We start from the raw sequence: 26,304 nt of genomic DNA, 5'->3' as shown, positions 1-26,304 counted from the left end.
TTCCCCAAAAATCATAATAACATCCCAATATCCATATGGAAATGTGCCTCCATAAAAATACTACTCATAAACAGTCCCTCAGGATGCAAAGTAATAATGCTTTTTAAAAGCCTTGATAAAAATATCCTGGTTCCTCCAAGAGCTGCTGCCATTTTGGTTGTGGATGGGCATCCTGAGGGCAGCCTCCATGTAACAAGGAAGGAAGGCCACGTAGAGTACCAAGATCCTTGACCAAGGGGGTCACACATCCAAGTCATGTAGCTCTCCCCAGCTTGGTCCTATCTTCACCTTGACTTTCAGTTTCACTGACAGCTTCACTGCATTTTCCATTTCATTCTTGACAATTTGAGCCACCTAAATGTAAACACATGAAGATAAGAGACTCATTCCCAATGAGAGAGAGGGAAGAGCTGGACCATCTGTCAGAGGATGTAGCCCTCAGAGAGGTTCTAAGCATCTTCCTTCAGAATGTCTTCCATACTCCCAAGTCTAAAACAGAGCATCCCAACACAGTCTCCGAGATTGGTCTTCAATGACAAGGAAAAACTACTTTTTGGGCAGATAAATGGTGGAGAACCTCAGAAGGGAGCTTAGTGAGAACTCTAGAATCCTTGGCTTCTAGATCCTAGTCTTCCCTTGACCATTGCTGGGCTGGATTGCAGATCCTAAAATAACTTCTTGAGGTTCACACCAAAACTCTCTCCATCTTTAGTAGAATGTACATCCCTAAAAGGAACTGACTCACTTTTACCTAGCACAGTGCTTGGCACACTGTAGGCTCTTAATAAATGCCTGTTAATTAAATGACTGATTGACTCTTCTTTAACTGGGAATCTATCTCTCCATGCCCTTGGGCCCTCAACTCTCCTCCAACCTAGTTTCAAAGTCTGCAATTGGGGGGTGGGGGGGGCGCGCAGTGCATTGGATTGAGAGAAAAGGGTCTTTTTGTCACAAAGGGGCTCCCTCTAGCTTCAAGGACACAATAAAAACTCGTTCTACATTGTAAAGATACCTGGACAATATCATCTTCTGCCACCTCATAAAGGAGCTCATCATGTAACTGAAGGATAAAAAAAGCCCCTCTTATTGGGCAAAATATTCTTTGGAATCCTTTCTTCAGTCCTAAAGGGAGAGAGGGGGAAAGTGTAAAACAGAGAGTAAAATTAATCATCACATCCACATTATTTTATCAGGAAAAAGGATTAACAATTAAGATATCACAGTAAAACCTCAGGATTTTGAGATATCCTGGAAAACTTTAATTAAGGAAAAGGAAGAAGTATTTATATAGTGCTTTACATGACAATATCTCAAACTAAGATGTCAGCCCATGAAATTATGCCACTGTACTGATCAGAAAAATACCGAACTTCTCCATCATACTTGAGAGAGCTTTTCTGGCCTTTTGTATTAACTTCCCATCCCTCTCACTTCACCATCATTTCTACTTTCTAGAGACAAAAACATAATACAGAGGAACATTGCTGCAAAGTCCTGGCAGTCTATTTCTACTCAAGCTCTAGAGGCCATTATCATCTCCATTACCTCCTTCCACAAAACCCCTCCCAATGCTCTCTATGAGGGAGCCAGAGCCTGGTCAGCACTTAGTGTATAGGGACATAATAGTCAATACATCTGAATTTTTAAAAAATCCCAATCAATGGATTACAAATGAGTTCTTGCAAGAATTCGTTAACTTGCTGTTTCCTCTGCCCAGGAATTCTTCTGCAAGAAGAGTCATTAACACGGAATCCAATCTCTCTTCTCCTCTAACAGTTAATCTCCCTGATACAAAATCACAGGGCAGCTAATCAGAAACCACTCCCTCCCCTGCCACCAGTTCCAGTGCCTACACCTTCCATGGCCTGACTTGAATCATCCAGGCCCTTCCTTATTTATCTCCACTTACAAAGCCACCAACCTAGCTCATCACTTCTCACCTGGATTACTGCAAACACCTCCTAATTGGGATCCCTTTGACTCTTCCTTTTCCAATTCCTCTTCTACCCAGCTGCCAAAGTGATATATCCAAAGCATGTCTGATCATGTCACTCCTCTGCTCAATAATCTCCAGTGACTCCCCATTACTTCCATCATCAAATACAAACAACTTCTTTTCGCTTTTAAAGCCCCTCAAAATCTGGCTCCCTAATAGAGCATAAGTTCTTTGAGGGAAATTATTATATTACATTATATTATATTATATTATATTATATTATATTATATTATATTATATTATATTATATTATATTATATTATATTATATTATATTAATAAATGCCTGCTGACTGACTGCCTACTCAAAGGGAAGACTGGTACAAATTAAAATAAATCAACATTCTGTGGTCTCTTTACTGACCATGTTTTCCTATATACTCTACTCCAGCGGTGTCAAAGTCAATATAAAGGGGGGTCGCTAAATCAATGGCTACAATATAACATGCAATTCTGCTTTCTTACCGCCCACATAAAGAATTTATTTATCACTTAAACTTTATTGTGCAAGAAAAGTAGCATAAATTATAGTCACAATGATTTGAACATAAAGATCCCATGACTTAAAAAGTTGGAAAATACCTCTTTTAATCTACCCCTAAGGGATAATCTAAGAGTCCAAGGGTGGAGGGACCTCCAGTCTTGAGATTACATGTGGCCTTCTAGAACCTTAAGTATGGCCTTTTAACTGAATTCCAATTTTTGTGCTATAAAATGTGGAATTCAGTCAAAAGGCCACACTTAAATGGTGTTAGGTATGAATCAGGAAAAGTTCTGCCACATGGCTTTTCAGTAATCTCAGTGATGAGGGTCCAACAATGGTGCAACTGTACCATAAACAATCATGCCAGGTTATAAAATGGTATCCAGCCAGCATCCAAGCACTGCAGCTTACAACCTATACCTGCCAGAAAAGCAAAAGGATACTTCGTTGTCTTTGGGAGGAAGACAAGAGTCAGTTCTGGATCTCTGGATCTTTGCAAACATTTACAGGTGTTTTGTGTGCAAAAGTATCAATGTGTATAACTATGGCATATAACACAGTGAGGTTCTAGTACTTAGCTCTACGACTTTAGCGAAGTCATTTAAACTTTTGAGCCTTAATTGATTCTTGTAAAATAGGGATATTACCTATCTCAGAGGGCAACTGTATATAAAATGTTTTACAACTGTGAAGGACCACATAAACCATTATTTTTCCCTTCTGTGTCAATGTCTAAACACAAATATGAGTTCTGGCACATGCTCAGAACTTCACGATACTATGACCGAGTTCACGGTAATTAAGTTGGTAACATCCTCCTCATCATGTGAGAAGCCCCTGATGTTTTATCAAAGTGACAACCCACAATATCTAAGTCTCATCAATTAGCACCACAACTAAATAGACTATACATTCAATACTGTGCTACCATTTCCTGAAAGAAGTGGTTCTGTGCAGACAGCCTTCCTCTAAATAGAACTCAGAGAATTCATAGAATATCAGAGCTCAAAGGAACCTTAGAGGGACCTCTCAAATTTATACCTCCTTAGTAATTACCTTTACTACTCTGCTTAAGCTCTGAGCCCATTCATAACATCTCTAGAAAAGATAGAGTGAATATTTGAAGACAGTGAACCAACACACATTGGGCAAACATGCCCAGCTACAGATAAGCATACATATACTACAATACAATACCGTACTACAATACTGTATATTAATAAATGTACTGTATATTTATCAATAAATATACTGTTTATAAATACATGATAAACTACACCAAATAACTGGTAACCTGGCATTCTGTTGACCAGATTGACCTATAGGAAAAATTCTACACTTTATACATAAAGTATACAATGAAAAGTGATGTCAATGATGCTACTAAGACAATTTAAAATCCTGATATCCTTTCTGCATCACCCAAGAAAGATTAAAGGAATAAATTAAATTAAATCAATAAATCAAATTTTTAAAAAATTAAATCACTAATAAATGGTATGATATTGTAATTGTTTATATGCCAGAATACCTTATTTCCATGCCCCAAAACAGAATTTATTTGTTCAAGTCAACAAAGTAATATAAATGTCCAGAGATACCAGTCAATTCTCCAACGCTTCAATGTGTTGACATGATATGTACCAGATACTTAACCAGAATGCTCTCTATCTTTACCATGCTATATGACAATTTAGGATCATAGGACCACAGATTTAGTTTAATGGTCACTAAGTCTGACTCCGTCATTTTACAGATAAGAAAACAGGGGATCACACAGTCAATGAGTATCAGAGGCAGGATTTGAACCCAGGTCTTCCTTACCTCAAGTTCAATGCCCTAGTCAGGATTCCATATGACTTTGGCCCAAGTTAAAAAAGCAATATAAATATCAACAGATCAAGGCAGTTGTCCCTACGTACAGGAAAAAATAGGATTTGAACCCAGGTCTTCTGAATGAAAATCCGATTCTCTTTCCATTATAGACTTTCCCTTTCCTGCTCCCTTCAGGCATCATCATCAACAATCGCGTTTATGTTTCTATCGTGCCATAAAGTCTACAAAACCCTTGATATACATCATCTCATTAGATCCTAACAACTAAGGTCACAGAACTAGTGACTGAGCCAGAACTCAAACCCGAGTCCAATGAGCCTCCAACTCTACGATGAGTGCTCTTCCCAACTCAAAAACTCATTCCGGCCCACTATTTCCACCTGCTACCACTGATGTCTACTAGGCTGCTTCTGTGTATGATTCTACACAAAATAAAATACCACACCCACAACTCCCACAACTGGACAGTTCTCTCAAAGCCTCCCTCAGCATCGCTCCAGAGCCCACTCCCGGAGGCTTTGTCCTTACCCCTGTTTACCTTGTAACACCCCAGGCCCCCAGTGCTTTCTCACTCCTTCCCCTTCTATCACCCTTTATACCTTCCTCCCACGAGCCCTCCCCTAGCCTTAGTGACTTATCCCTAGAAAGAGTAAAAGAAAAGCAACAACAGGATTCCCATGAGGAAGGCATCTAATAAAGTTTAAAACACTATATAAATGTGAGCTATTATTACTAGAAGTTTGACAGCAGTCTCTGAGTCAACGAAAATTACTTCAAGGAAGAACAATGAAGTGAGGGATAAACAATTAGGAAATGGGTGATGTAACAGCTAAGGTCAAATGCAATCTGCCTGTGGTATAGTGTAAGTAGGGGACCTATTTTTGAGGTACAAGTGAAAAATATGAAGACAACAGCAAAGGACAAATAAAAAGGCCAATTTAGAGTTTATCCATAGAACCTGAAAATCATGTGTGTCCACTTATTACATAAAAATGAACACAGTCAAGAAAAAAAAAACTATGAAATACTCACAAGTGAAAATAAGAGCTTTTCTTAAAACTCCCTTCCCTCCTCTTATAATTACTTCCTCAGCTTGAAAATTGTCATCACATAAAGTAAACAAACCTGTTTTGTCACCACGTAGCTTACTCTCTCTATGTCCATGTGACTGGATAACAGAAGGGAAAGTCTCTAATCGTCTCTGAATGTTAACAGTGGCTGTTTTGACAATATCAGCAGCAGAACCCTGGACTGTGGTATTGATGGCTTGACGTTCAGCCTATAAAGGAGAAAAACATTCATTCTTTCAATGAAGAAGAATGTAGGATTATTCCAATATTTGATTCAATAAAAAGCAATTGAGTAACCATTATGTGCAAGGCATGGTGCAAGGTAATGAAAAAAGGAAGTAAAAAACACTTCCTCATTTCAAGATATTTATGATTTACTGGGAGAAAGATAACATATGCCCAAATAATCATATAGCAACATTTATTACATATTTATGAAACTATTTACCTAAATAATTCAATAGGAAACTGTTACCCATGTATAACCCCCCCCAAATTAGCTATAATTCAATATGTTTTAATTAAAAGTACATTTATTACCAACTGTTTCCCCAGAAAACATAGAGAAGAGTTTTCATATGTGTACTAACTAAAAATATTAGGACTTTAAAAGCATTTTTATCATGAACTTGGCAAACATCAACCAACACGATCATATTCAAAGACAAAAAATTTCAAAAAAGGAAAAGTGCGTATAAAAGCATGACTATTATGTACAGCTTGTTTTTCATTAAATATGTAATATATTTAACTAGATGGTCCCCAAATTGTTCCAATTGTGTCTCTTTCTGAATTTCTACACATCTTTTCCATATAGTTTCAAATTCATGTTTCCTCTTGGCCTAGCCATACCAGGTATTATTAAACTGTATTATAAAGCAGGAGTCATCAAAACTACTTGGTACTGGCTAAGAAACAGAGTAGTGGATCAGTGGAATAGGTTAGGTATGCAAGATACAATAGACTATAGCAATCTACTCTTTGATAAACCCAAAGAATCCAGTTTCTGGGTTAAGAATTTACTATTTCACAAAAACTGCTGGAAATATCGGAAAATGGTATGGCAGAAATTGGACATAGACCAATATCTTACACCGTATACCAAAATAAAGTCAAAATAGGTTTATGATTTAGGAATAAAGGCTGATACTGTAAGCAATTTGAGAGAGCAAGGAACAGTTTACCTGTCAGATTCATGGGAAAGTGAAGAATTCATGACCCAAACAAGAGATAGAGAGTGTTACAAAATGTAAAATGGATACTTTTGACTATGTTAAATTGAAAAGTTTTTGTATAGGGGGGCGGCGCCAAGATGGCAGCAGGAAAACAGGAACTCACTTAAGCTCTTCCCCCAAATCCCTCCAAACACCTGCAAAAAATGGTTTTGAACAAACACTATAGTTATAGAATCCACGAAATAACAGAAGGAAGCAGGTCTCCAGCCCAAAACAGCCTGGATGGTCGCTGGGAAGTGTCTATTGCACCATGCTGGGAGCACAGCACAACCCAGCATGGGCCGCACCAGGACAGACCAGATGCTAAGGAAAGTGGATGGAGCAAGCCGTAGGGCCCCGAAATCGCTGAGCTGCAGCAGCTACCAGACTTCTCAAGCCACAAATGCCAAAAACAACTTAGCAGATCAGTGGTAAAACTGCTGGATCAGGGTGAGAGGAGTGCGTGGTCAGCCCCAGCCCCAGAGGCAGTGGAGGTGGTGCTGCATGGTGGCTGCAGCAGCAGGAAGCTCCTGCTGCTGCTTCCAGAGCTCCAACTACAGTTGCTTCTGGCCCCTGGCCCACCTCGTGGGAGGAATTAAGCGGTGGATCAGAGCAGGAGTGCAGGGAGCACTGTGCTGGTGTAGAGGCAGCCCTGCTTGGATCTGGGTCATGGTCCTGGTTGGCAGTTCTTAGAGAAGGAGGAGCGCTGGGGTGGCAGAGCTTGCTGTGTAGAAGTAGCTCTGAAAACAGCAACACACTGCCCCAGAAGCTTGGGACAAAGGACTCATCATTCTGAAGGCAGTCGTACCCTGACAAAAGCCTCAAGGGTCAAGTAGTCAGCTGGGAACATGAGCAAACAGTGAAAGACTCAGACTACTGCGTCATTTTTGGGTGACAAAGAAGATCAAAACATACAGCCAGAAGAAGTCAACAAAGTTAAAGAGCCTACATCAAAAGCCTCCAAGAAAAATAAGGATTGGTCTGAGGCCATGGAAGAGCTCAAAAAGGAGTTGGAAAAGCAAGTTAGAGAAGTAGAGGAAAAATTGGGAAGAGAAATGAGAAGGATGCGAGAAAACCATGAAAAACAAGTCAATGACTTGCTAAAGGAGACCCAAAAAAATACTGAAGAAAGCAACACCTTAAAAAATAGACTAACTCAAAAAAAAATAAAAAATAGACTAACTCAAATGGCAAAAGAGCTCCAAAAAGCCAATGTGGAGAAGAATGCCTTAAAAAGCAGAATTAGCCAAATGGAAAAGGAGGTCCAAAAGACCACTGAAGAAAATACTACCTTAAAAATTAGACTGGAGCAAGTGAAAGCTAGTGACTTTATGAGAAATCAAGAAATTATAAAACAGAACCAAAAAAATGAAAAAATGGAAAACAATGTGAAATATCTCATTGAAAAAAACACTGACCTGGAGAATAGATTCAGGAGATATAACTTAAAAATTATTGGACTACCTGAAAGCCATGATCAAAAAAAGAGCCTAGACATCATCTTTCAAGAAATTATCAAGGAAAACTGTCCTGATATTCTAGAACCAGAGAGTAAAATAGAAATTGAAAGAATCCACTGATCACCTCTCGAAAAAGATCCCAAAAAGAAAACTCCTAGGAATATTATAGCCAAATTCCAGAGTTCCGAGGTCAAGGAGAAAATATTGCAAGCAGCCAGAAAGAAATAATCCAAGTACTGTGGAAACACAATCAGGATAACACAAGATCTAGCAGCTTCTACATTAAGGGACTGGATTAAAACCAAGAATCACCTACCCAGCAAAACTGAGTATAATACTCCAGGACAAAATATGGACTTTGAGTAAAATAGATGACTTTCAAGCATTCTTGAAAAAGAAAAGACCAGAGCTAAACAAAAAATCTGACTTTCAAATATAAGAATCAAGAGAAGCATGAAAAGGTAAACTGGAAAGAGAAATCATAAGGGGCTTACTAAAGTTGAACTGTTTTGGTTACATTCCTACATGCAAAGATGGTAATTGTAACTCATGAAACCTTTCTAAGTATTAGGGTAGTTGAAGGGAATATACATACATACATACACACACACACACACACACACACACACACACACACAAAGGGCACAGGATGAGTTGATAGGAAGGGATGATATCTAAAAATAAATAAATACAATTAAGGGGTTAGAGAGAAATATATTGGGAGAAGGAGAAAGGGAGAGATAGAATTGGGTAAATTATCTCACATGAAAAGTGGCAAGAAAAAGCTATTATAACGGAATGGAAGAGTGGGCAGGTGAAAGGGAATGAATGAATCTTGCTCTCAACAGACTTGTATCTTACCCTACAGGAAAGCAGAGGAGAAGAGGATAAGACAGAGGAAATGATAGAAGGGAAGGCAGAGCGGGGGGAGGAGGTAATAAAAAGCAAACACTTCTGTAAAGGGCCAGGGTCAAGGGGATAAAATTGAATAAAGGGGGACAGGATAGGATGGAGGGAAATATAGTTAGTCTTTCACAACCTGACTGTTATGGAAGTGTTTTACATAATGATACATGTATGGCCTATGTTGAATTGCTTGCCTTCTTAAGGAGTGTGGGTAGGGAGGGAAATGGAAGTTCTAAAAGTTCTAAAAACAAATGCTAAAAACAAAGTTGTTTTTTACATGCAACTAGGAAATAAGCTATACAAGCAATGGGATATAGAAATCTATCTTGCCCTACAAGAAAGTAAGGGGTAAGGGGATGGGGGTGGGGAGTGGGGTGACAGAAGGGAGGGCAGACTGGGGAAAATGTCAATCAGAATATATGCCATCTTGGAGTCGGGGGGAGGGTAGAAATGGGGAGAAAATCTAGAACTCAAAATCTTGTGGAAATCAACGTTGAAAACTAAAAAATATTAAATAAAGAAATAAATACAAAAAAATTCAAAAAAAAATTTTAAAAGTTTTTGTATAAACAAAGCCAATGCAACAAAGATTAGGAGGGAAGCAGAAAACTGGGAAAAATCTTTACAACCAGTGTCTCTGATAAAGGCCACATATCTAAATTATACAGGGAACTGAACCAAATTTAGAGGAATACAAATCATTCCCCAATTGAGAAATGGTCAAAGGATATGAACAGGCAGTTTTCAGAGGAAGAAATTAAAGATATCTATAGGCATATGAAAAAATGCTCTAATCACTATTGATTGGAGAAGTGCAAATCAAAACAACTCTAAGATACCACATCACACTTATCAGATTGGCTAACATGACAAAAATGGGAAAATAATACAAGCTGGAGAGGATGTGAGAAAATTGGAATATTGTTACATCGTTGGTAGAGTTGTAAACTGATCCAGCCATTCCAGAGAGCAATTTGGAACTATGCCCAAAGGGCTATAAAAATGTGCATACCCTTTGACCCCGAAATGCCACTTTTAGGGTTATATCCCAAAGAGATTACACAAGGGGGAATTGGACGTGTGTGTACAAAATATTTCTAGCAGTTCTTTTTGTGGTGGCAAAGAATAGGAAATCAAAGGGATGCCCATCAATCGGGGAATGGCTGAACAAGTTGTGGTATATGAATGCAATGGAATACTACCATGCAATAAGAAATGAGGAACAGACAGACTTCATTATAACTTGGAAAGACATATAAGAACTGATGCTAAGTGAGGGGAGCAGAACCAGGAGATAATTATACACGATTACAGACACACAGTATCTGTAAGGACTAACTTTGATAGACTTGATTCTTCTCATCAACACAAGGTTCAAAGACAGCTCCAAAAGACTCATGATGGAAAAAGCTGTGCACATCCCGAGAAAGAATTATGGCGTCTGAATGCAGACTGAGGCAAACTATTTTGCTCTCTTTTTTTTTCTTCTTTTTTGGCTTCCTTTCTCCTTTCTCATGATTCATTTCATTGGGTATAATTCTTCTTTACAACTGGACTATTATGTAAATAAGTTCAATATGAAGGTATATGTAGAACCTACATTGAATTACAGGCTCTCTTGGCAGGGGAGGAAGAGAGGGAGGGAGACAAAATTTGGAACCCCAAAACTTGTGGAACTGAATGTTATAAACTAAAAATAAAAAATAAATTATGAAAAAAAGAATGTTTCCTCTTTCCCTTTGGCATCACTATCACTACACCTCATTTCCTCCCATGAATCTCTCTCTCCCTCCCCCAATTCCCCAAAATAAACAAAGGCTCTCTGTTTCAAAAAGTAAGTACAGTCAAGCAAAACCAATCCACACATCGGTCACCTTTACTCCATAACTTCTCTGTCAAGAAATAGGAAGCATGATTCATCCTCAATCTTCAGGATTTCTGTCACTGCATTAGTCTTTCAAAGTTATTTCTCTTTGTCCTTCTTGCTTCACTTTGTATCACTTAATACAACCCTTCCCAGATTTTGTCTGAATCCATTCTGTCAGTGCAGTAATATTCCATTACAATTATATACCATAATTTGCTCAGCCATTTCCAAAACAACAGGTACACGTTTCTTTCCAGTTATTTGTTATGACAAAAAGTGTTGCTATGGGATGTTGCGGATAGAGCACTGGGCCTGGAGTCAGGAAGACTTGACTTCAAATCTGGGCTCTGATATTTACTAGCTGCATGACCCTGAGCATGTCACTTTAATCTGTTTGCCTCAGTTTCCTCAACTGTAAAATGAAAATAATAATAGCACCTACTTCTCAGGGCTTTTGTGGGGATCAAATGAGATAACACTTAAAAAATGCTTAGCACTGTGCCTGGTACACACTAGGCATTTAATAAATCTTTATTTCTCTCCTTCTTATGTTATCTTTGTACACACATGTCCTTTCCTTTCTGTCTTCGAGCCCTTTGGGGCATAATAAACCTAGTATCTGTACCACTGGATCATAGGATATGCAAAGTTTAGAGAGTCTGGAAGTACAGAAAGTTTAGACTAATTCAAAGCTCCATCAAAAGTACATTAGTGTTCCTGTCCTCCCACAACAGCTCCAACAACCATCATTTTCTTTTTAATCTTTGTCAACTTAACAAGTCTGAGATGGAACCTCAGAGTTATTTTAATTTACATTTCTCTTACTGAGTAAAACACTCTGTTAGCATTAAAGTACCACATGAAATAGGTTCTCTGGGCTACAGCTTTGCCTGCAAAATGAAAGAGCTGCAGTAGATGATCTTTAAATCTATTTTAGTTGAAAGACTGTGGGGTAAAAGTGAGCTATCATTATCCCTCTGACAATCCCTTAAACACGTGACCGTAGATAACAAGTTGCCCAACTAACTCGTTCCTACCATCGTAATACCTTGGATAATGGTTTTGAATTCCTTTATCAACTTGAGTGTTTCCTCTGGATGGACAATCCAAAATGCCAATGTCCTTCTTAAAATGTTGGGAAAATCCAGATGTGGTCTGACATAGGTAAAATGCAGTTGGGACTATAATATCTTGCTCTAGACATACTCAATTTCTGCCAACAGATCCTAAGATTATATTAACTTTTTTGCTGCTATATCATTCATCGAGCTTAGCATCCATTAATAATCCTTTAATCTTTTTCACATGACACATGTTATCCAGTACCCCCCTCCTACACTTGTGAAATTGACTTTCTTCATACAGGACTTAACATTTATCCGCATTGTTTTCATCTTATTAATTAGGCCCAGCATTCTAAAACATCAAGCTCCTTTTAAATTCTATTAGCTGTCTATTCAAATGTCATTTCATCTGAAAATATTATAATATGCCATCTATGCCTTCATCTATGGCACTTACAGAATTGTTGAACAAAAAGGATCCAAACAAATAATTTTGTAGCATTCTATTTCTGGAGGAAACACTGACCTAGCACTGACAGGACAGCGGAACATTGTTTTCACCTCCCATATCTACTAAGGTACGCTGTGGTATGATGCTTAGTTCTCTGCGGATTTTATTACTAATTCTTGCCTCTGAGTGAAACAGGAAACCCCTTGTTTGCCATCCCTATTCACAATGCCATGGCCCCAAAGATTTTTTTATTGAGACAATTTCATATTGGGCTTTCTTGTCTTTTTTTTTATCATTATCTGGCACTATTTCTCAGGTGCAGAACCAAACTTCAAGCATCAGACTCCCAAGAATAATATAAACAGCAGGTGCATTCACTGTCATGTATGCTATCTTTTGAAGAAATTCTTCTATTTCCTTCCTGCCTTCCTTACTCTTAACCCCCTACTGTCTGTCATACACTATATCTTTCTGTACTACCTTTTCCCTATGCTACTATCCTCTATCCAAAGAATATTAATTGTGACTATTAATAAATAATAAGTAATTTCTTAAATCTGGCATTTTATATCAGGGAACCAAATTGAACAAAAGCTTTTAAATGCTATATACTACTTAATTTCTCTTAAAAAGACTTTATAACAATTAACTCAAAGTATATAAACACTCATCATAAGACTAATAAATTTGTCAATATTATTAGTCAGGGTCTAGAATTACTGATTTAACTTCCACATTACATTAAACATATATATTTTTAAACTTCTAAATTAGTATCTAGAGAATGTTCAACATACATGGGATTTACTGTAAGGATTTGGGTCTTTGATTGCAGGCAAATACCTTCTCCTCCCCAGAATGGTCTGAACAAACCCATCTCTGTGGCAGTTCTTCACTGTCTCTCTTAGGAAACGTTGAATACCTAAAAGAAAAATAAAATAAAATCTTAATACACTCCAAGTCTATAATTTATGTAACATACTTACTTCTGTCTAAAGAAACACATGAAAATATCAGTCAGGTTACCTTGAGAAGTAGCCTAATACAGGGGAAAGAAAACTGAGATTTGGGGGGAAAAAAAGACTTGAGTTTGAATCCCAGCTTTAGCACTTAGTATATGTATTTTGTACTACCAAAGTTGTGGTTAAAATTGCTACCCACTGTCTTACCGGAGGGCGGAGCCAAGATGGCAGCTGGTAAGCAGGGACTAGCCTGAGCTCCATACCGAGTCCCTCCAAAAACCTATAAAAAATGGCTCTGAACCAATTGTAGAACAGCAGAACCCACAAAACAGCAGAGGGAAGCAGGGCTCCAGCCCAGGACAGCCTGGATGGTCTCTGGGTGAGGTCTATCCCACACGGAGCTGAGAGCTGGGAGCTGGGAACGGAGTGGAGCAGAACCCAGCCTGAACCGCGTGGACCATCCAGACCAGAAGCCGGGCGGAGGGGGCCCTAGCGCCCTGAATATGTGAGCTGCGGCAGTTACCAGACCCCTCGACCCACAAACACCAAAGACTGTGGAGAAGGTTAGTGGGAAAAGCTGCGGGAGTGGGAGGAGTTCGCGGTTCGGCTTCCAGCCCCGGGGGGCAGCGGAGGTGGGGCAGCTACAGCTGTTGTTGCTTCCAGCCCCGGGCCCACCTGGTGGGAGGAATTAAGTGGCGGATCAAAGCAGGAGTGCTCAGCCTGCTGAAGATCTAAGCCCAGTCCGGGTTGGGGGTTGGGGAAGGAGCAGTGCTGGTGTGGCAGAGCTGGCAACTCCCCCCCAAACGTGGAACATAGAACTCTGCAGTCTACAAGCAGTCATACCCCACTGAAAAACTCAAAGGTCAAGTTAGGTGGCTGGGAATATGGCCAGGCAGCGAAAACGCGCCGAGATTCAGGCTCAGACTCCACATTCTTTCTTTGCTGACAAAGAAGACCAAAACATACAGCCTAAAGAAGTCAATAAAGTGCAAGAGCCTACACCAACAGCCTCCAAGAAAAACATGAACTGGTCCCAGGCCATGGAAGAGCTCAAAAAGGATTTGGAAAAGCAGGTTAGAGAAGTAGAGGAAAAATTGGGAAGAGAAATGAGAAGGATGCGAGAAAACCATGAAAAACAAGTCAATGACTTGCTAAAGGAAACCCAAAAAAATACCGAAAAATACACTGAAGAAAACAACACCTTAAAAAACAGACTAACTCAAATGGCAAAAGAGCTCCAAAAAAGCTGATGAGGAGAAGAATGCCTTGAAAGGCAGAATAAGCCAAATGGAAAAGGAGGTCCAAAAGACCACTGAAGAAAATACTACTTTAAAAATTAGATTGGAGCAAGTGGAAGCTAGTGATTTTATGAGAAATCAAGATGTTATAAAACAGAACCAAAGGAATGAAAAAATGGAAGATAATGTGAAATATCTCATTGGAAAAACCACTGACCTAGAAAATAGATCCAAGGAGAGATAATTTAAAAATTATTGCACTACCTGAAAGCCATGATCAAAAAAAGAGCCTAGATATCATCTTTCAAGAAATTATCAAGGAGAACTGCCCTGATATTCTAGAGCCACAGGGCAAAATAGAAATTGAAAGAATCCATCGATCACCTCCTCAAATAGATCCCAAAAAGAAATCTCCCAGGAATATTGTCACCAAATTCCAGAGCTCCCAGATCAAGGAGAAAATACTGCAAGCAGCCAGAAAGAAACAATTTGAGTATTGTGGAAACCCAATCAGAATAACCCAAGATCTGGCAGCCTCTACATTGAGAGATCAAAGGGCTTGGAATGCGATATTCCGGAGGTCAATGGAGCTAGGATTAAAACCTAGAATCACCTACCCAGCAAAACTGAGTATCATGCTCCAAGGCAAAATATGGATTTTCAATAAAACAGAGGACTTTCAAGCTTTCTCAGTGAAAAGACCAGAACTGAATAGAAAATTTTACTTTCAAACACAAGAATCAAGAGAAGCATGAAAAGGTAATCAAGAAACGGAAATTGCAAGGGACTTACTAACGTTGAACTGTTTTGTTTACATTCCTACATGGAAAGATGATGTGTATGATTCATGAGACCTCAGTATTAGGTTAACCGCTGAAGGGAATATGCATACATATATGTTTATGTATATATATATATGGGTGAATGTGTATGTATGTATATATCTATGTGTGTATGTATATATATATGTGTGTATATATATATATATAGAGAGAGAGAGAGAGAGAGAGGGAGAGAGAGAGAGAGAGAGGGAGAGAGGGAGAGAGCGGACACAGGGTGAGTTGAAGATGAAGGGAAGATATCTAAAAGAAATAAAATCAAATTAAGAGATGAGAGAGGAACATACTGAGAGAGGGAGATAAGGAGAGATAGAATGGGATGGATTATCTCTCATAAAGGTGGCAAGAGGAAGCAGTTCTTTGGGAGGAGGGGAGAGGGCAGATGAGGGGGGAATGAGTGAACATTGCTCTCATCAGATTTGGCCTAAGGAGGGAATACCATACATACCCAATTGGGAATCTTACCCCACAGGAAAGAAGAGGGAAGAAGTTAAAAAAAAAATGGGGGGGATGATGGAGGGGAGGGCAGATGGGGGTGGAGGTAGTCAAAAACAAACACTTTCGAAAGGGGACAGTGTCAAGGGAGAAAATTCAATAAAGGGGGATGGGTTGGGAAGGAGCAAAATATAGTTAGTCTTTCACAACATGAGTACTGTGGAGGGATTATACATAATGATACACATGTGGCCTATGTTGAATTGCTTGACTTCTTAGGGAGGGTGGGTGGCAAGGGAAGAGGGGAGAGAATTTGGAACTCAAAGTTTTAAAAACAGATGTTCAAAAACAAAAATGTTTTTGCATGCAACAAGAAAATAAGATACACAGGCAATGGGGTGTAAAAATTTATCTTGCCCTACAAGAAAGGAAGGGAAAAAGGGATGGGAGGGGAGTGGGGTGACAGAGGGGAGCACTGACTGGGGAACAGGGCAACCAGAATATACACCATCATGGAGTGGGGGGGAAGGTAGAAATGGGGAGAAAATTTGTAATCGAAACTCTTGTGAAAATCAATGCTGAAAACTAAATATGTTAAATAAATTAAAAAAAAATGTTCTTACAAAAAAAAAATTGCTACCCACTGACCACCCCAACTCCAGGCCTTGGCAAGGAAGATTTCATGGAGAAGTGGCTGACTCTGCAGTCAAAAAGAGTCTAAAATGACAGTAGCTGGAAGGAATCTTTACCAACTGAACCTAACAGGGTCACCTCTCAGCAGCAATTCAACTAGTAACCCCCAACTCTCAACAAAAAACAAAAGGAAAAAAGAAAAAAAAAGAAACACCCTGGGAACAGTTGGAATGAGTAGGAGAACTTACTGTTTCTCATAATTAGGGAAGCACAGGGAATGATTATTCAAACACTGAGGTGAGGGGAGTGAGGAGTTAATAAACCTCACCTTTATCAGAGTCAGGCAAGGGAAGATTATTTTTAAGGAACAGCCTGGTAAAAGTACAGTAAAGTAAACAGAGAACTGGGATGAAAAATGAAGGAAGAAGAAACAAGGCCAAGAGACGGCCAAAGAGAGAGGGAAGATTTGGGATGGAAAACCCCAAGTAAAAAAATATGTAGAACCAAAGTAGAGGGAGATAAGGAAAAATGCTCTATCTAATGACTACAGCGAAAGTACTATAAATAACCAAATTATCAAAAGGATATTTTATGGAATCAGACAAATAAAAACAAAATACATTTTGAGAAATAAAAGTTCAAGAATGTATAATGGGAAAAAGTAAAAAGGGTGGTTTGGCAGATTTCAAACTAGCCTACAAAGCAACAATTATTAAAAAAAAAAACTATTGGTGCAACAGATTAGATAACCAAAACTTAGAAATATCCCACATGGTAATAAATTTCAAATTGATAAATGATCTAAATATGAAAAATTATAACATAAAAAGAGTAAGATAGTAATAGAAAGTTCTCTTTCATGACTGTGGATAGGGGCAGAATTGTGAACCAAACAGGATGCTATAAAAACCAAAATAGGCAATTTTGATTATGTAAATTTTTAAAGTTTTTGGACAATTAAAATCAATTCACCTAGAATCAGAAGAAAAAATTTTGATTGAAAAAAAACTTGCAACAAATTTCTCCAATAAAAGTGTAATATCTAAATGTATGGGAAGTTGATATAAAATTATAAGAGTATGGGCCAAATAGGCAAGAGGCCTGACAAAAACAGCTTTCAAAACAAGAAATAAAAGCTATCAAGAGCCACTAAAAAAATCAAAGAAACGCAAATCAAAACAACCCTGAGGTGCCACACTTCACCTTTCAAGCTAATACAGAAAAACTCAGTGCTAAAAGAGCTATGAAAAGACAGATTCTAAACAATTGTTTTAGAAAATAATTTGGAATGATGGGAAGAAGTTACTAAATTTAAATTGCCCTTTGACCCAGATCTCATTCTACTATATTTAAAGTTATTGATAACCATAAAGATCCATATACAAAAATGTTTGAAATAGCCTTATTTATAACAAAATGAGCTCGACAATTAGAAAATGGCTGAAAAATATTACTGCTGTATAAAGAATGACAAATCCTAAGATTTCAGGAAAACATGGGAATACGTCTATCAAGTGATATAAAACTGAAAAAAAGCCAGAGCCATGTTCACAATGGTTATAACAATAGAAAAAAAAAGTCAACAAGGACATGAAACAAAAACTGGTCAAACAGACTGATTCTACCAAATTTAAAAGACACATCCATCCTTTATGTTAACAAGAAACTAATTATATCGCTAGGACATAGGCCCCTAGAGGTCAGTAGAGGAAAGCTTCCACAGATACAAAAAGATTTTACAGCAGAAATTTTTATGGTAGCATAAAACTGGAAGCAAAGTCATTGCCCAGTGATCTAGGAATGGATAAACGAAAAGTGCAGCATATACCTATGATGGAATATTACTGTGCTGCAAGACAAGATGAATAAACTGAACACGATGAAGCATGGAAAGACTCATGAGGTGAAATAAGCAGAACCAGGAAAACAGTATAGACAATGACCACAACAATATAGACGGAAAGTAAAGCAACAATCACATTTGAAAACAAATGCTGTGGAATTGTAATGACCAAGCTTGGCATCAAGGAAGAGACATAAGAAGATACCTCCCACCCACTGAATATAAAATGGACAAATGGAGGACCGTGGAGGTGGGAATATGGCATAAAACATCAGCTTTTTTTTTCAATATGTAAGTTAGTTTTGCTGAATTTTTTCCTTCCTCCTTTTTTCCTTTCATTATAAGGAATGGCTATGGCTCTCTGAGAAGGGGTTTGGGAAGAATATAGGAAGAAACAGAAGTGATGAGCAAAAGAAACAAAAAAAGGAAAGATAATTCACATCCTTAAAAAAATTGATGGCACACTTTTTATAGAAATATAATTTGCATGAAGATTTGTATGAATGTTTGTTGGGAAGTATCTATTGTGTCCCACAAAATATAAATTTTCTTAAAACAAAAAAACCAAAACAAAACAAAAAGAAAATGAAAAAAATCTACTTCTCAGCCTCTATGCAATTCTTTCAACTCAACAAATTATGAATATCATTAAGAGTTCTTTCACCAGAAGGACAAAGATTTGACAGGGAAATTATGCCACTCGCCTGGCCAACTTCTGATGTTCATTCTTTGTCCATGCTTTTCCCAAATATATTGTGTTGGTGTGGACACGTTAGTTTTTGTGACTGTCTGAGTGTTGTATCCCTTTAAACTTACCTGATGAAAATCCTTGCTGACTGAGACTTTCAAAAGCAAACTTCAAACCACAGATGAAGGAAAAGTATGACAAGTGTAAAATGTAAAAGATTCCTTTAGAATGAGTCATATCTAGAGATTTCTTTTACCTGTATATCTGGATTTGAAGGATTCAATATAACAAGCAGCATCATTTTCTTGAATGCCCATTTGCTCTCCTAGAGATTTAGCTCCCATTCCATAGATTATTCCATAGCAAATCTAGGATAACAGAGGCATCCCATTAAATAAGCAATTTAAAGGCCACAGAAAAGAGTTTATTGAGACTAACATCTCGGCCAATTTTATGGAGAAAGGCTGTTTTTGGCTGACTGAACACCAAAGAACAACTGTTCATATAGCAGCTGTATGTGCCAGGCACTGTGCTAATCACTTAACAAATATAATCTCCTTTGATCCTCACCACAACCTGAGTCAGGAACTGTTATAATCCCATATTACAGCTGAGGAAACTGAGGTAGACAGATGTTAAGTGACTTGCCGAGGGTCACTGAGCTAGTAAGTGTCTGAGGCTGGCCTTAAACTCAAGTCTTCCTCATTTCAGGCCCAGTGCTCTATCCACTGCACCACCCAGCTTCCTCAGTAGGGAACACAGGAGATACACTCAGAAATAAAGAAATATTCATGCTAATATGATAAAATAACATAACCTGAATTCATTTACATATTTAGCACTACATCAATCAAACTACCAAAGAACTGTTTTATATGACTAGAAAGAATATTAAGTCATCTGGAGAAATAGTCAAGAAAACAAAGGGAAACAAATGGAAAAAGCATGAAAGGAAAGTTAGTAGTACCAGATCTCAAACTATACAACATAGTAATAATCACCTGTAAAGAACAATGGACCTGGAGTCAGAATGCCTGCACAGTGGCTCATTGTGACTCATGTGTGGTCTTGGCCTCAGACATGAGCTATACATCCCCTGACAAGTCATTTAACCTCTATGAACCTCAGTTTCCTCATCTCTAAAAGGGGAAAAATAACAGCATCTAGATAGGCAAATGTGGATAGAGAGGCAGCCTGGAAGGCAGGAAGACCCCAGGCTGTGTGACCCAGGGCCAGTCAGTGGTCCTCTCTGTGCTCAGGAAGCATTCTATTGCTACAGATCTGCAGAGCAATAGCCTGTCTACATTACTAGAAGCAGTTTCCTAACCAGGAATTCCCTCCACTAGAGAAATCACCAGTTTAGACCAAATAACAAAACCGACTTCATAAGGATTGAGATAATATGCATTCAGGGCTTTAAGGAATTATATAAATGTCAACTATCATTATTATCCTGGTTCTGCCAGTTACTACTTATATATGGGCTTGGACAATGACTTTAGTTTTGTTATCTGTGAAAGAGACTTGGACAAGATGACCTTTAACGTCCTTTTCAGCTCTAAATCCCATGAATCTACTGATATACTTTCCTAGGCACAGGAACATTTAAGTGAAAACGTTTAAGTGAAAGATTTGCAAACTAAGGCCTCCTAACATATGACTTCTGCCACTTTTGATGTTTGGTTTTAGAAGTGTTTACCTGTTTTACTAGACATGTACCTGCTTGGCTTGCTGCCTTATATGATCCCCAACTGTCTCCGGATCAATCATCTTCCATTCTGCTGCAATGCTCTTGAAAACATCAGCTCCACTGTTTAAGACCTCAATGAGACGACGGTCCCGGGATAAATGAGCTAAGATCCTCAGTTCTAGCTGAGAATAATCAGCAGCCAGGATCATTCCTCCTAGAACCAAAGCATATCCATTACAAAGCTGGGACCAAAGTAGCCAAAATGTATAGTTTAATTGAAAAGAAGAGTACCATTAAGTAAGATGTTACAAGAGTCATAATTTTAGAACAAGAATGTATCTAAGACATCAAGTCGACTAATACATTTAAACGTGATTCTTCTTTCGTCAGTATATCTTAATTTAGTCGTATAACTTAAAATTTCTCCTTTCCAGGAAACAGCAAAAACAAAGTTAGATTCCAACATAGCGAAAACATTAAGCAAGAAAGTTGGGCAGGATCAAGTATCTTAGAAAAAAGACCTACTATGAGACTTCATACAATGACCAAATGATAAAGAAGCAGTTAGCCCTGAAATATATTTCATCTCCTTGATCACTAAGAAACTGTGGAAAGGGTTTTATTTTTTTAAGGACAAATTAGCACTGAAAGGCCTTTTAATCAGTCTAATCAGATTCAGAGGCCACAACTAGGAGTCTTAAGCAGAATTAAATTGGTAAAGAAAGAAATTCTGCACAGAAAAGTTGCTATTGTGGGTGGTGTTTCTTTAGGCTTTATCTTACATAAAAAGTTTGCAGCTGTTTTAATAATGAATCTGGAATCCCAATATCTAGGATATTTGAGACATCCTAGATGGGAGCCTGATCAGCATGTAATCACCTCTATTATTTAATATTATACTAGAACTGCTAGCTATAGCAGCAAAAAAAAAAAAGAAGAAGAAATTAAAGGAATTAGAATAGGCAATGAGGAAACAAAACTACCACTCTTTACAGATGACATGATGCTATACTTATAAAATCCTAGCAAATCAACTAAAAACTAGTTGAAATTATTAACAACTTTAGCAAAGTTACAGGATACAAAATAAGCCCACATATATCATCAGCATTTCTAGATACTACCAATTACCAACACCATTACTATATAGTACCAAAAAAGTACAGCAGCAAGAGACAGAAGGAGAAGTTCCATTTAAAATAACTGAAGACAATACAAAATACTTGGGAGTACCTACCAAGACAAACTCAGGAACTATATGAACACAACTATAAAATACTTTTCACAGAAATAAAATCAGATCTAAACAACTGGAACAATGTTAATTGTTCATAGGTAGGCCAAGCCAATATAATAAAAATGACCATTCTACCTAAATTAATCTATTCAATACTGTACCAATCAAACTATTAAAAATTATTTTACGGATCTAGAAAAAGTAATAAAATTCATCTGGAAGAACAAAAGCTCAAAAATATCAAGGAAATCAACTTTTAAAAAAGTGAAAGAAGGTGGTCTAGCCATACTAGATCTCAAATTGTATTATAAAATTGTAGTTATCAAAACAATCTGGTACTGGCTAAGAAACAGAGTGATAGATCAGTGGAATAGATTAGGTACAAATTATATTATAGTAAATGACCATAGTAATCTAGTATAGAATAAACCCAAAGATCCAACTTTTTGGAACAAAAACTCGCAAAAACAGCTAGGAGAACTGGAAAACAGCATGGCAGAAACTAGGTATAGACCAACTTCTCATACCATGTACCAGGATATGGTGAAAATGGGTACATGATTTACACATGAAAGCAAATTAAGATAGCATGGAATAGTTTATCTGTCAGCTTTATGGAAAGAATTTAGGACCAAGGAAGATACAGAGAGCATTACAAAATATAAAATAGATAATTCTGATTATATAAAATTTAAAAGATTTTGCATAAACAAAACCAACACAAGGAAAATTATAAGGAAAGCAGAAAACTGGGGGAAAAAATTTTGCAACAAGTATCTCTAATAAAGGCTTCATTTCTCAAATATATGGAAAATTGAGTCACATTAATAAAAATACAAGTCATTCCCCAATCAATAAATGGTAGTTTTCAAAGGAATTAAAGCTATCTATAATCATTTGAAAAAATGCTCCAAATCACTATTTATCAGAGAAATACAAATTAAAACAACTCTGAGGTATCGCTTCATACCTATCAGTGTGGTTAATAGCACAAAAAAGGAAAATGTTGGATGTTGGAAGGGATGTGGGTAAAATGGGACACTAATGCACTGTTGGTGGAGTTGTGAACTGATCCAACCATTCTGGAGTGCAATTTGGAACTATGCCCAAAAGGCTATAAAACTATGCTTACCCTTTGATCCAACAATACCACTCCTAGGTCTATATCCCAAAGACATCCAAAAAGAGGAAAAGATGTATTTATACAAAAAATATTTATAGCAGCTCTTTTTGTCGTGGCTATGAATTGGAAATCAAGGGATGTCCACCAACTGGGGAGTGGCTAAACAAGGTGTGGTATATGATTACGATGGAATATTATTGTGCTATAAGAAATAACAAGCAGAATGATTTCAGAAAAACCTGGAAAGACTTACATGAACGAATGCGTACTGAAGTGAACAGAACCAGGAGAACATTGCACACAGTAATGGCAATATTGTTTGATGGAGAACTGTGAATGACTTAGCTATTCTCAGCAATACAATGATCCAAGACAATCACAAAGGACTAAGGATGAAGCATATTATCCGCCTCCAGAGAAAGAACTGATATTGATTGTTTACAAACTGAAGCACCCTATTTTTCACTTTCTTTCCCACATATTTTTTCTTTTATTTGAGTCTTCTTGTACAAAATGACTAATACAGAAATGTTTTATATAATTGTGAAAGAAAAAAAAAAAGACCAGCATGGCCTTCCCCCGCATGATTTTAATACCAACTTATGGCAGTAGATAAACATTACAAAGAAAAGAGAAATAGAGCAAAATCATTTTACATTATTCACATAAATTAATTTTCCAGGTAAATAAACTTTACCCCTAAAGGCAACAAAACATATTTTGATTTTATCATTTTTATGGAAATATTTCTAAAATGAACTATGCATTTTCTTTAAATAAAATTTTGGTGGTGGGTTTTTTTAATGTTTTTGGGGGGGATTTTTTGCTTCTTGTGGTGGTGTGGGGCAGCATGGTACTATGGAAAGTATGCTGGATTTGGAGTGAGAGGACCTGAGTTCAAATCTTGACCCTCCCATTCACTACCTGGGCGACCCTACTACTTAGGTAAGTAACTTAATTTCTCTGGGTCCTTATGTTTAAAATGAAGAGATTTGATTAGATAGCTTCTTAGGTCTATTCTAGATGTAAATTTGTGATACCATGATTTGTAGTTTCATGAGTGAAGGGATCTCCCAATTGGGAAACTTCTTCCACTGATGGATGTTAGCAACCTGTGTGCAACTTGCAATTTTAGAGTTGTCCGGGTCACTGAGAGTTTGAGTGACTTGTTCACGGTCACAGAGTCAGTATATTAAGAGATATAACTTGAACCCATGTCTTCTTAGCTATTAGACCAATCCTCTATCCACAACACCATGCTGCCCCTCCTAAATAGTAATGTACAGAAGATACTGAATATAATTTAACTTTCCTGATGCCTTCCTGAGAGTCATAATTATCAATCTCAATAAATATATGCTACCATGATAAGTGATGCTCGCAATCAAATATTAAGTATGTAGGGTTGTTTGCCTCTATACTAAGATATACTTCTGGAGTCCCTATGCATGAGGTAAGAAGGACCTGAACCAAGAAAGTATTAGAAATAGAATGGAAGACATGGAAATGAGAGACATTATGAAGGACAAAATGATAGGTGGCTGAATGTGTATAGAGGGCATGAGAGCCAAAGTCTGGGTAACATAATGGTAACATCACAAAAATGGGGAAGCCAAGGGGTAACAGTAAGGAGGACATTTATCTAGGGCATAACTATATGTTCCAGGCACTGTGTTATAGGGTAAATATTGAGGAGATCAGCCCATGGAGCATAAAGAAAGAAGTAGAAAAGGTAGAGATATACTGATACAGCTTCCTAGTAAAACTAATTTGATAACACCATGGGAAATATGAAGATGAAAAGGCCAATGATAATCATTGAATCCACAGATAGGAAAAAAAGTAAAAAGGAATTCTGGTAGGCAATGGCAAAAACACAATAATTATAGGAATTTAAATTAATTTTTTAAATTAAAAACTCAGGAACCAAGCATACTATAAATCTAAGCAAATAATGAGCTGTATGTGATCTAAACAGATTCCAAGATACTTTTTTTAAAAAAATGATGACAATCAATAGATCTGCTGGGTCCTTTCTCAGTGCTGGGGATCAAAGCAAAACCTACACATACGCTAGTAACAGCACCTACTAGTAATTATTTGCTAATTATCATTAGAGCACAGACAAATGGAAATTACAAGTAAAACATGATTATGTGCCATACATACAATAGTAGTATCTGATAATGTTGCTAAGATAAAAGTAACACTTAAGAGAAGAATGCAAAACTGACTTAGGGATACTCTCTCTTCATAGGAGCAAATAAGCAAAGAAAACAAGGTACCAAAAAAATGTAACTATTTATTGGCTACAGGTCCCATGGAATGGTTATGCGGCATCAAGTAACAGAGTTTCTTAGGAGCAGGTTGCTATGGTCCAAAACAAAAAATAGAAACAACTATTAATATTAAGGATATAACTTCCCAAATGGCCTGGATCTGAGGAAACATGCGCCTGCCAGGTACTCTGGAGGAATCTCTATTCTTAGAGGTTGACGATAACTGCTGAAACTCAGCCTAAAACTTTAAAAAGAGGGGGTGGCTCTAAGGAAATTATCTACCTATCAGCATTAGTCTTCCAAAGTAATATCCACTGTATCTGAAACACTGGTTTCAAAGTTTCTGTGCATCCAAGCAAGGTCTGAAAAATTGTACTTCTTTTTGTGTTACTGTTCACTGAAGGCTGTCTTCATTAAAACACACGAAACCACAAAATAAATACTGACATGTGATGGAGAGAGAAATTTATGGCATTAAAGATATGTACATATATAAAAAATATTGAAAAGTAATTGTGTTAGGCATCAACAAGCAAAAAGGGATAGCTCATTTGCCCCTAATCAAGGCTCTGTCCACAATAACATTCACTGTAGGAATGGAGAGAAACACATAGGGCCTATAAACTCTTCTTCATTCCTCTCAATCTCTAAAGTTTAGCTTTAGATATGTTGGGTCTGAAAGGACAAGCAGACATTCGAGAGGAAATGGGAGTTAAGAGATAAAGGATTAGAGGGTAAGAGAGAAGATAGACTGAAGTTACAGGTCATTAACCTAGTCCTGATAGTTGACTTAGAGTAAAAGAATTCTCTAAGTAGAAGGAACAGGAAGGGCAGAGGACTGAACCACTGGGAACATTCATGTTCGTGGAGGGGAAGAAAGACAGCAAAGGAGACCAACAAATGTATTCAGAGTTAAAACACAACTTAGCACAGCACCAGGTACATAGTAGGTGCTTAATAAATGTTTACTGACTACTGAAAATAAGCAGG

At 37.5% G+C, this 26,304-nt stretch overlaps 1 protein-coding gene across 1 annotated transcript in view; it reads right to left on the bottom strand.

Annotated features, from left to right (window-relative positions):
* Positions 1-232: 232 nt before the first annotated feature.
* Positions 233-26,304, bottom strand: part of POLQ (DNA polymerase theta) — a 119,830-nt gene continuing 93,758 nt past the window's right edge. The window contains exons 25-30 of the mRNA XM_036744106.1: positions 20,705-20,889; positions 19,242-19,353; positions 13,145-13,269; positions 5,441-5,594; positions 1,013-1,122; positions 233-354 (exon numbers count right to left, since the gene is read on the bottom strand). Of these exons, the coding sequence (XP_036600001.1) occupies positions 241-354; positions 1,013-1,122; positions 5,441-5,594; positions 13,145-13,269; positions 19,242-19,353; positions 20,705-20,889 (800 nt within the window). The 3' untranslated portion in view covers positions 233-240. The remainder of the gene's footprint in view (positions 355-1,012; positions 1,123-5,440; positions 5,595-13,144; positions 13,270-19,241; positions 19,354-20,704; positions 20,890-26,304) is intronic.

Source organism: Trichosurus vulpecula, chromosome 2, assembly GCF_011100635.1.
Source record: "Trichosurus vulpecula isolate mTriVul1 chromosome 2, mTriVul1.pri, whole genome shotgun sequence".
In the NCBI taxonomy this organism is placed as follows: Eukaryota; Metazoa; Chordata; class Mammalia; order Diprotodontia; family Phalangeridae; genus Trichosurus; species Trichosurus vulpecula.
This window is presented reverse-complemented; position numbering and strand designations above follow the sequence as displayed.